A 12,216-nucleotide genomic window follows, 5' to 3' on the forward strand; every position below is an offset into this window, starting at 1 on the left:
AAGGCCAAAATGCCCAAAAATAAAAACTGAAACTATGAGGCCAGGTTAAAAAAAACTAATGCAAAATAAATAAAAATGAGCATGAATCATTTCCGTTTTAGTTTTTTTTGTTATAATATTTCACTACTGAAAAAAGGAGACAGTGTGACTTTTGTCGACTCTCATAGTGACATTGAACCACATTAATTAAAGTGGGCATACTATGTTTTTGGCTTTTTCCTCTTTCTTTTATTGTGTTATATATCTTTTATGTGCAAGCCATAGGTTTACAAAGTGAAAAAAGCCCAAAGTCACCCACCTCAGTTTTCTATTCTGAAGGTTTCCAGTTGTTTCTCGTTACAGAAAATGTTAAATTAATTTGCTCGGAGAGCCTGGATGCAGCGGTCGGAGACAAACGTCACTTTGGACTACTCCGAGCCTCCATCCGATGTGACAAAGTCGAAAGGCTTTGTTTTTGAATGCAAACAGAATTCCGACCATGTCCTGGTTTACAAAGTGGAGGTTTTTCTGTGAAGATCAGGCAAAACGATTCCGTGGCAGAGTATCTCTGACAGCAGCTGGGAACTAAGCAAAGGGAAACTAGCGTGGAAAATCTCCTCAATTTGGAGAAAGTGACGGGAACATACAGATGCATTGTTCAAACTAAACAGTACCAACTCTCCTCCTCTACTGAACTGAAGATCAAACAGTGTAACGTAAACTTTTATTGCTTGTTGAGCGTAGATACAGACATTACTGTAGGTGATAATGGGGACACATTTACAGTAACTCTGGCATCAGACTGCCAGTAGTTGCTGTAAAATCAGCATATTTTCCATTCCTATAGCGCCTTTCGACAGATCATTGAGGGCCTTAATGATCTGACATCGAGTCAAGTACGAACAGCGCTGATTGGTTTGCGCGAACCACATAGAAACACATTGGAGACGAGACAGCAGGTCTCATATTTCAGACACTGCAAAGGTATACATTGGGCTATTTCGTTATTAGATTCACTTCTGAGACTTTTTTTATGCGAGAAATCAACTATATAAAGCTCAAATATGGGCCGTTTTACGAAAATTGATGGCTAATTGCAAATTTGGTAAGTGTCGGACTTTAGGAGCTCCACGCAGTCTGACGAGAAAACGGCAACCTCCATACCCAGTGAAAGTCACCGTTTCTCGGGTACTGGACGACCGGGGTTCGGGGCTCCACGGAGCTCAGCTGCCGGCATAACTAGAGTATATTTACAGTTTGAATTTCGTCACGCCACTTATATAACATATACCCCAAGGTCTTATAAAACTAACAATGGTCTCCGATTTCAATTTAATACATTTTTGTGAACATTAGGGATTTCGTTAGCTGCTACTGTCCCTTCAATCCTATGGGTAAAGATCGTGGCTAGCTGCAGGCCCTGGAGCTCCATCAGGGCCTCGGCATTTTGTAGTCCAGTAACCCAGAAACGGTGACTTTGCATATTTGACCTCTACACAGTTGATTTCTCGCATAAAAAAGTCTCAGAAGTGAATTTAGTAATTCAATAGCGGACCTCTGAAGATCTGCATGACCTAGCTAGATTCAGAAGACTAAGCTGACCTCAGGTCAGTGGTGTAGCCTATGCAAATGTTGGGGCGTGACAAAGACTAGGAGGTGGGATGCTGACGTCAACTTTTAGCTTTGTTCAGATTCGCCCGTTTTCAGCCGCAGTTTCAAGATGTGAGATTTGCATAGTAAAGGGGTGTCAATGGGATTTTGAGCTTCTATGTATGTCCTATTTACCCACCGAACTGTCGTTATTCAACTATGACAAGGTAAAATTGGTTTTGCATTCTATCACCCCTTTAATATCTCTCCTACATTCTTTCAGATAATAACACTGGCTCTACCAACACTTGGTTTGGCGGGGCCATCGCCGACATAGCCACAGCCGTCATCATAGCCACAGCCGTCATCATCATCATCGCCGTCATCATCGCTGGGGTGACCTGTAAGTAATATATTTTTCAGCTTTTTATTACTGATGCTTAACCAATTAAAGAGACACTCAGAACTAAGTTGAGAAGTTGTTTGACTGACCCAAACCTACATCACTGACGGGTGTGGCCAGTAAACTTATAAACATCCTGCACCAGTGCTGAGATGCTGGACATTAGGTAACATCTTTGGAATTTTGGGGGGGGGATGGAGATATAGATAGTTTGTGTCCCGTCACATACCAAACCTTGATGTAACTATCTACTATTACCTAACCTTAAAATGCAATCGTTCGCTCTGTAAATTATAGAGTGTGGTCTAGACCTTTTCTACCTGGAAAGTGTGCATTATTGCATCTTCTTCCTCTTTCAGCTGGAGGTTTTGATGGAAGGTGTCCCTCCCTCTTATCTTTTTCACGCCTTCCCTGTCTTCGACGTTTTGAAGGTGTTAGGCAGAACGACCCAGATGCTCCGGTGGCTCACAACGGGCCAGTGCAGGCGGTCGAGGGAAGAACTGTAGTCCAAGGTAAGCCAGATGATTATTAGGATGTATTGTTGGAGGGTGTGGAGGGCACGGGGGCAGATAGTCTCATCATCTGAGCTGGAAGCAAAAAAAAAAGAGATTCATGACTAGGGCTGGGTATCGTTCAAAAATGTTCAGCACCGGTACCAGTACCGATACCAATACCATGACTTTGCTACCGTTTCCTAAACTATACTTTTTTTCGATACCAATTTCATAAATCAAAAACTACAACATTACTGACACTGAGCACAAATCTTGTTATGTATTTTTTGGCTCCTATTACGTGAGTTCCGTCTCTCTGTGTAGAGTATTTCTTGCGAGTCTCTACGAAGTCTAACAGTGAGAGAACTTGGATCTACACAAAAACAATGAACACGGTTGATTCGTCAACACAAAGGGCTGTTAGCTCACACTGTTCACTAATTGCTCTCACTTCACATGTCAGTAAAATATACAAAATGAGACAGAAGATTGTGTCCCTTGGTTAAATGAGGTAGCCAAGGGACTGAAATCTCTCCAAATTCAAGACGAAAAAAACAATAAAAAAAAAAATGTATTTACTGCAAACTGGTCTCTGACCCCAGAACTAGAACAGTTATTTTAACCTTAAAGAAGACTAATGTGTGATTGACAATGCATTTTTATTTTTGGGTTTCATTATTTGCCTTGTAAACTTCTCTCACCTTCTCTTCTCGCAGAAGAACCAAACGACCAAAACGAGGGAGAGGAAGGGATTCCGCTGAGCGGGATCGGGGACCAGAACCCTCCTGGAAAAAACCCTCTGAAGCAGGGACGTCTTTAGTCGTTATGTCTTTGGCCAGTCTGTAGGTGCTCTTTACCTGCCGAAAGTTTTTTTTTTTTTTACATTCCAGTAAAACAAGCTCAGGTCAATATTTTTGCACTGCCCTGCTAAAACTAAATAGGTAGCATTTTATTGTCCGTAGACACAGAAATTTGTCTTGCAATACAAGCTCTAACAATTGCAACACAACAACCTAAAGACAAAAAGCTAAAAACACATAGGCATCATTAGACATCATAAAAACTGTCACAAAACACTCGTAGCCAATCATCTAAGTTCTCACTACGGTTGGACCGTATAAACAGCAGCAACACCTCTAGGAATTTTAGGTCAGCGTTAGTGTTCACATACAAGAAATTTGCCAATATACTGTAATTGGTGAGTTAAGCTAACTACACCTGATCTGCCGTAAAAACACTCTGCGCTGGCTGTGCCTTTGTTTTAATATTGGGGAGCACGGTGGAGAAACTCAGGAAACGCTACCCTTGGTGCTCGAAATTGCCACAGAGTGCTACACTCCAAGTTGAAATGTTTTTTTAAGACCTTTCAAGGAGCAACTAGACAAGAAGCAATAATGACGTACACAGAGTGCCTGCACTCTGCTCTACCTCGCTGTTTTACTTCCGATCATTTATCTTTTTGCCTTTTTAAGAGTCAAAGAGAAAGTGGCTAAAACAGAAAGGGTATAACACCAGAAATATATTTCTTTTTTATTAAATCTACCAAAAAGTGTCCCAAATAACGTGACTTCACCCTACAAATTCAATTAAACTGAATTGTACACCATTCATGGGTACCTCAGCCCCGTACGAGTGAGCATTAAGTGAGTTTGGCGCACACACGCATGTTAAAATAGCCATGAACCCACCCACAAATCCACCTTAAATTCCCATAGAGGCAGGCAGACTTTTATTTTGAAAGGCCAGTTATTTCATGGATCCAGGATACTATGCATCCTGATACAGTTCCCTTGGTCCCCCACATCATCACATACCCTTCACCATACCCCCCCATCATCACATACCCTTCACCATACCCCCACATCATCACATACGCTTCACCATACCCCCCCATCATCACATACCCTTCACCATACCCCCACATCATCACACACCCTTCACCATACCCTACCATCATCACATACCCTTCACCATACCCCCCCATCATCACATACCCTTCACCATACCCCCCCATCATCACATACCCTTCACCATACCTAGAGATTGGCATGGGGTACTTTCCATAAAATCATCTCTCAATGCAAATCAAACCAGCTTTTAGGCTAACTGAAATCAAACCATGCCAATCTCTAGGTATGGTGAAGGGTATGTGATGATGTGGGTGCCAAGGGAACTTTATCAGGATGTATAGTATCCTGGATCCATGAAATAACTGGCCTTTCAAAATAAAAGTCTGCCTGCCTCTATGGGAATTTAACATAGGGGTGTACTTACTTATGCCCCCTGTATTTTAAGGAAGAACATTTATTTATTTACGATACATTATTCATTCACAAAGAAAATTGGTGTCCTTAAAGGTTGGTCGAAAATTTTTTAATTAAGGCATTAAGATCAATTTCCAAAAGATGATTTTTTTATTCCTCTTTTTTTAACTTTAGCATGGGTTCATAAATTTATGAGTGCCACTGTATCCATCCAACTTTCACTTATCAAGAGAGATTGATGCCAAATGTAGCTTTTTGCAATAATGACACTGAAACATCGGTACATCTATTATTTTATTGCTGCTATTATTCCACAAGGCTTTGGCCAAACTTGGAAGAATTTATACTCTGCAAAACCAAGATCCATGTTGAAGAAGACTGTAAGAGTGTCGTCACTGGTTTTGACTACAAAGAGGAACTACAAAAAAAAAGTTATTAGGTAAATATATTCATAAATCCTCCAAAAATCTAAACCATGCTTTAAGGTACTTCTATTTGACTATACATATTTGAATGAGTCTCTGAATTGCTGTGTAGGAAACAGAGCATGTCTGCAGTTAAATTACATGAAGATTCAAAGCTGTGTATGTTGAGCTGTCAATGCTTATAAAAATGTATTGAGATGAGAAGTTGCCTTGCCAATTATTAACGTCTGTATTTGTTGGTTTTATGTTGTAGCTTAATAAAGTGCGTTCCTAAAAGCAATTCCCTGGTTTACACGACAGGCAAAGGGACATCCGAAAAACAGGCAGTAGTCAAAAATCCACGGGAATCAGAAAGTCAGGAACACAGGAAACGGGGAAGACTGCACACACGGAAAACAGACGAGCTTCCCCAGGAGTAAAGGAAAGACTGAACTCAAATACACAAGACAGGGGAGACAATGAGACACAGGTGAAACACACAGGGGCGGGGACAGGTAATCACACAGGTGGGAAAGGAGAAGACAGGAAGTAAAACAAGACATAACATGGGAGAACAGAGAGATTGCAAAATAAAACAGGAAACTACTACAACAGAAAACCCACATTCATGACAAACATACTGGGTCAACCTTATGTTGTTCCAACATAACGGGTCCATATTTGACGGGTTATGTTGGGTTTTTACCATCAACCCAAGTTGGGATAAATCCAACCCAGTTTTTTCCAACTCTGGTTTGATTGGACGCCAGCTTCTCTGCCCTTCCTGTCCGTTAAAACATCAGCCATGAACACTCTTTATTGAAAGACAATTTAAACAAACCAGTAACATTCAGAACGTCATGCTTATCAACAGTTTGATATGAAACGTTTGTTTTCATGGAAGCGTCACATTATTAGCTTATAAAAAAATGAGATAATACTCAATGATAAACATAGGATGGATAATAAGAAATAAAGCCTATAGTAGTATTTCCAGTGATATTGGACTTGCACTTCATCTTCTTTTTCGTCTGTTACCGAGCAGGAAATAGAACTCGTTATTCCAGCGTGTGACGATCAGAAACTTGAGCTGCAGGAGAAACCAGAGCAGGGAAAAGTTTGTCCATACGGTACAGTTTGCACCACTGGTGCTGCACATCATCATCATCATCATCATCATAAATCATTTCTGATGACGTGACCCAAATATCTCACTTTGTTTACCACATTTAGTGCTTGGTCGGCTAGAAGGGTTAGAAAACCTTGCCTCTGATCCTCCTCGGTTTTTGCAATCATGACGACACTCTTTTTAGAGTTACATTTGATATCAGACTTGTATGAAGTACTTAAAAAAGCAATACTTGAGTAAAAGTACAAGTATCTTACCAGAAAGTTACTTTTTGTAGAAGTTAAAGTCTTCTTTTAGAATATTACTTAAGTAAAAGTGTGAGTATGATGTTAAATGTTAACTATTAGAAGTAAAAATAAAAAAAACCACTTTGATTATGAAGTTAATTGTGGCTTCCTTTTAGTAAAGCAAAATATTCAGGTTTTGCACACCTTCTTAAACATAAAATTCAAAATCTGAAATCTATAAAGAGAAAAACAGAGACAGATTTTTCATTTTGTTGTGAGAAAGAATCTTTCACTCCAACGTATGAAAACATTTCTTGCAAGTAACTTGTAACGATGCTTAGGGGATATGTAGTGGAGCACAATATACATTCTATTTAGGATATGTGGTGGAGTAAAAGTAAAAGTTTCCAGAAATATAAATAAAGTACAGATACATACAGTAACAAATTATTAGGCAGACTTTTATTTTGAAATTATTTGCTTACCGACTGCTAGTACCAGCTCTGCTCGGCTCGACTCAACTCGACCGCGGTGCCTATTTAAAAACGGCGGGTTTGTTCAGGACACCCCCGTCTGTTGCTAGCAATGATGACGCAGTGATTAGTGAAGATTCTCTCCGACCAATCAGTAGTCTGCAGGTTTTCACGTCACCTTTTGGTATCGCCTCAGCTCGCTTGGAACCTCGACGGAGGTGATACTAAAAAAAGTACCTGTTGGCAGGTACCAGGGACTTTTTTCATAATGGAAAACCATTAGAGTAGAGTCAAGGCGAGTGGAGCGGGTACCATGTAATGGAAAAACGCCATAAGTTGACGTCCTGCAATACACAGAGACAGGACTAAGTCATCAGCATAGTATACTTTTCAGAGAAGTTCTTACCTCGAGCCCACTTCCGGTACTTGAAGACACCCAGTATGAGGATGGCTGTGTAGAAGAGGTAGAGCAGGATGGAGCAGAGCAGCAGAGGCATCATCAGAGGAAGACGAGGAGGAGGAGGAGGAGGAGGAGGAGGAGAAGCACTTGCAGGCTGAGCTGGGAGGAAATATATCACATATATCGTCACTGTCGGGCGAAAACCTTGTTTGTCCATAACCGTAGCTTGTCAGGAAATGAAAATAGGCTAATTTTGAAAACATTTTATTGAGCTATTTTTCATCAGATGAAATCGCCTCTTTACTGTTTAAATATTCTGTATCGGCGGCGCGATTCCATACAAAGTCAATGCAAAGACGCAAAGTCGCGTTACGCGGTGCGAATTCGCCTCATTCGTGCCACCGCGAGTTTTCCATAAAGAAACACTGTAGACATGATATCAGTGGCGTCATTGGCAGTGGTGGAATGTTACTAAGTACATTTACTCAAGTACTGCACTTAAGAACAAATTTGAGGTACTCTGAGCCACTTTCTACTTCTACTCCGCTACATTTCAGAGACAAATATTGTACTTTTTACTCCACTACATTCGTCTGTTACAGCTTTAGTTACTAGTTACTTTACACATTAAGATTCCTGCACGCAAAACACATGTAGTTTATAAAATCTGATGTTTTATTATAATTGAAACTAGCCAACAATATAACAAGTCCAGCTGACATGATTAGACCATTAAACACACAACTGTTTGGATCCTTTACACTTTCTACAATGGGAGGATTTTTATTTACTTATAATACTTTAACTACATTTTCCTGATGATACTTACCCACTTGTAACATTTTCAATGCAGCACTTTTACTTGTAACAGAGTATTTTTTAAGTGGGGTATTAGTACTTTTACTGAAGTAAAGGATCTGAAGACTTCTTCCAGCGCTGATTATTGGTGGCTACAGCCCTGGTTTTTGGGGTTTTAATCTTCCACCGAGATGATTGGAGCTTTCTCACCTCTCACAGCCAGCCAGCTCTGCGGGGACTCTCCCTCCGTTGGGTGTTCACACTTGTAGAAGCCTTCGTCAGTTTTGGACACCGCTGGGAGGATCATCTCTCCTGCAGGCTCGGAGCCGATGAACACGTCGTTTTTGAAGAACGCAGCGGAGAAGTCGGATGTTGATTCCTGTTTGTCTTTCTCTCTGTAGGAGCAGCGGAGCGTCACTTTGTCTCCCTCCGTCACAGGAACTGCAGGACTCTCCAGGATCACAACACCGTCTGAAATGCAGAAGAATACTTTTCTATACCTGCTGCATTTTGTTCATGACTTGTAGAGTTTGCAAAGCGTTTTTAACCCTCCTGTTTTCCTCGGGTCAAATTTGACTCGTTTTCAACAAACGACAGTGTCGAAAAAATGCATAAATGGTAAAAACATCAACAAAAATTGGAAAAAATTACAAAAACGTTGAAAAAAGTTTTGAAAACTTTGAAAAAAGTAACAGATTTTGAAAAACTGCGTAAAAAAATAAACAAACGTCCGCAAAAAATGCCGAAAACTTCGGAAAAAATTATCACAAAAGTGTTAATTATCAATTTTGACCCTGGAGGACAACAAGATGCATGTTTGACGGGAGGGTTAATTTAATAAAAAACCATGCATATTTGGTATATGACCTGTCACGTTGATGCCGATGGTGTTGCTGCACTCTCCCTGCAGAGACTCACACCAGTACACTCTGGTGTCGGATGGGAAGGCAGACTCAACGGTGCAGGACGACTCTCCTGGGAGCCCCCAGCCAACCGTACATGCCTGAGAAGTCCTAGCGGAGGTGTTTCTTTTCACCGTCCAGCCGCTGGAGTTGGCAACGCACGTCAGAGAAATTTCTTCATACTTGAAGAACTGAGATCTGTCGGGAGTGATGATCAATGAGGCGGCTGGTGGGGTGACACAAGAAATGATTATGAACGGTTTAAACAATTTTTTGTGTATATGGCTGATCAAAAGTATTAAAGGTCCCATATCGTGCTCCTTTTCAGGTTTATACTTGTATTTTGGGTTTCTATTAGAACATGTTTACATGCTTTAATGTTCAAATAACACTTTATTTTTCTCATACTGTCTGTCTGAATATTCCCGTGTTCATCCTCTGTCTGAAACGCACCGTTTTAGCGCCTGTCTTTTTAAGACCCCAACCCGGAAAAAGCCAAGTAGGGTCAGATTTCTTTGGCCATTTTTTTAGGCCTTTATTGACAGGACAGCTTAGGACAGGGAAGGGGAGAGAGAGGGGGAATGACATGCAGCAAAGGGCCGCAGGTCGGACTGAGCCTCAGTACATGGGGGCGCACGCTCTACCAGGTGAGCTACCCAGGCGCCTCCAGTCTGCTCTGATTGGTCAGTGTTTGTGGGATGTTTGGCTCCTAAAACACAGGGCGTTCAAACGGAGGAGTAGAGTTTATGTCCCGGAAGAAGTAAAGGAGAAAACACAAGATCTTCACCCAGGAAACAGGTGTTTGTGTCGGGACTACTTAAGGGGACCGGTGTTTCAAACCAAACCACAATCTTTTTTCTAATCTTAACTAGACGTTTGGGTGTCTCATTTTAACTGTTGTCACCTTTTAGTCGGCTAAACTCAACTGTAACAGCCGCTAAACTGACCAGCCGGCGGTCGCCTTCATTTCGTATTATACAAATTGTTGCATACATTTTTCGTAAAATATCAATACGAACCCGTTCATGAGAATGCGCTGCAGGGATTGTTATAATAATGTTACTCTGTCTGCCGGCTTGTTTTAATGTTGTTCTGCCCTCTGCATCTCAGAAAAAGAATCATTTGTTGAAAGACTTACTTCAGATAACACAATGACAGCTTCCCTCACTATCTCTGAAATGAGTGCCGAGCTTTTTAGCAGCACACATTTAGCATCTTCAGATACTTGAAGGTTGTGCACACCTTTGAGTTCTGCTAACAATACGTGGGTGAGCAGGAACCGCTTTGGGGCTCTGTTTCATTAACTACAACAACACATACATAGTTCTGGGTTTATTTATGAGCAGGCTCGGATTTTAGGAAGAGGATAAGTTAATGAAAGTCAGTTGGGAGATGAGCGGAGAAACAATTTCTTTTGAAAAAGTGTAATGACTTACAGAGCATGAGGCAGAGTGATGCGATCTCCATCCTTTGTTCGTGTTGTGAGTCTTCCTTTTTTAGAGCAATCGACCACATCCTTACCAAGTACAGGAAATGATGTTGGCCATGGCTGAGAAACAGCACATCAAACAAAACAATCACCTGAAACTTTGAAATTCACACAGTTTGCAAACGTGCCTGAGCTCTAAGCTTAAAGACCCAGGTGTCAGCATGTACTCAATTAAATTAAGATCAAACACACCTTTATTGATCACCAGCAGGGACATTTTGTTGGTGGGTTTTGTAGCCGTCCAACCGAAATGAATACAGAATTACTTGGAAAGTGACTGTGTCACTTGATTCTTGTGGTAATTGGTGTCAGAGGAAGTATTCAGATCTTTTGCTGAAGTGAAATTACCAAAACAACAGTGCAGACAAACTGCGACAAGAAAATGGAAATACACTCAGTGTCCACTTTATTAGGTACGCCTGTACAATCTAATGCAGTCCGATGCAACAAAGTGTACTTTTAAGATGCATTATGTTCAGTTTTCTTTGAGCAGAGGCAGCGCCGGCATGTGCGTATAGGCAGACTAGGCAACGGCCTAAAGCGGCACTTTGGCAAGGCAGGCATTGGTGAGGAATGTGTGTCTGTCAATCAAAATCACCAATCAGCGTCAGATAAGCTTTTTTTCCTTTAGTTTTTAAGTTCTGAACCTGCTGATGTTACCTTGCTGCACACCTGTATGTATGCCTATGTGTGTGTGTGTGTGTGTGTGTGTGTGTGTGTGTGTTTTACGCACAAGGTTTTGTTTGTATAAAGATATGTAAGAAATGTAATTATTTCGAAAATAGCTGTGCTGTCATGACTCTGCTGTAAAGGGGTCTAGAACCTTTTGGACTTATTATGCTGCAAACCTGTTGGTGCCGTTGTGGTATTCACATATACGCATATACACGTTGGCCTACTTTAATAATTGTTGACACTTTGTGGCTTGCACTTTTCTATTTGTGTGATGTGTGTTGTTGCTGTTTTTTGCTTTTATAGGTCACCGTGTTATTGTCGGTGTATATTAGCCTACATTGCAAATAGAGGGCAGCACATTGTGTTTACGCTTAAGGCCCTGACACACCAACCCGATGATCGGCCGTCGGACAGTCTGGCGAGGTCGGTGACTCGAGTCTGTTCCGTGTGTTCGTGCCGTCGTCTGTCGGAGGAGCCGTCGGCCTTCATTTTGGCCGACCTGACTTGCTGGAGTCGGTGGGCGAGCAGTCGGACTCAATGACCAATCCGATTGGTGGAGCGCTAACCTGGAAATGGCGAGCGGGATGAAAAAAAATCTGATGAAAATCTTTTAAACTGACCTTTGTCGATCAGAAATGAAGACTATTTCTCGCTTAAAAGGTTTTCAGAAACACGCTTCGGTGAACCAAATTGTAAAATACGAGATCGCATTTCGAACAAGCCGCCATTATCGGTCAGCTGGAGAAGCCAGACCCACGTGACGTGTTCGTCATTTCTGGTTGTCATTTTTTTGTATTACGCCTCACGCACGCATAGAATGAACGCCAAGTCGGTGTCTCTTCGGTGTGTTCTGAGGCACTTTTGGAACTCGGGAGCCGACTGATCAGTCCGACCGCCTTTTCTGCCGACGGTCAGCCGTCCGGGTTGGTGTGTCAGGGGGCTTTAGAGCGGCAGAAATGCACGCACCAGTCCTGCGCGGAGGTGTTAAT

The 12,216-nt window shown here is 41.6% G+C and overlaps 1 protein-coding gene and 1 long non-coding RNA gene across 2 annotated transcripts; one reads left to right on the forward strand and one right to left on the reverse strand.

Annotated features, from left to right (window-relative positions):
• Positions 1–409: 409 nt before the first annotated feature.
• On the forward strand, positions 410–5,271 carry LOC144514139 (uncharacterized). Its single transcript, XR_013501262.1, has 4 exons — positions 410–690; positions 1,853–1,972; positions 2,332–2,484; positions 3,183–5,271. It is a non-coding gene; the product is annotated as an uncharacterized LOC144514139 (long non-coding RNA).
• A 3-nt stretch (positions 5,272–5,274) lies between these two features.
• On the reverse strand, positions 5,275–10,603 carry LOC144514137 (sialoadhesin-like). The gene is made up of 5 exons (XM_078245336.1): positions 10,500–10,603; positions 9,029–9,289; positions 8,372–8,632; positions 7,370–7,522; positions 5,275–6,224 (listed from the first exon to the last, which is right to left on the reverse strand). Exons 1-5 carry the CDS (start codon positions 10,576–10,578, stop codon positions 6,193–6,195), a joined length of 786 nt encoding a protein of 261 aa, XP_078101462.1. The 5' UTR covers positions 10,579–10,603; the 3' UTR covers positions 5,275–6,192.
• Between the last annotated feature and the right edge of the window lie 1,613 nt (positions 10,604–12,216).

The sequence above is a fragment of the Sander vitreus genome, unplaced genomic scaffold (genome assembly GCF_031162955.1).
Source record: "Sander vitreus isolate 19-12246 unplaced genomic scaffold, sanVit1 ctg464_0, whole genome shotgun sequence".
Lineage (NCBI taxonomy): Eukaryota > Metazoa > Chordata > Actinopteri > Perciformes > Percidae > Sander > Sander vitreus.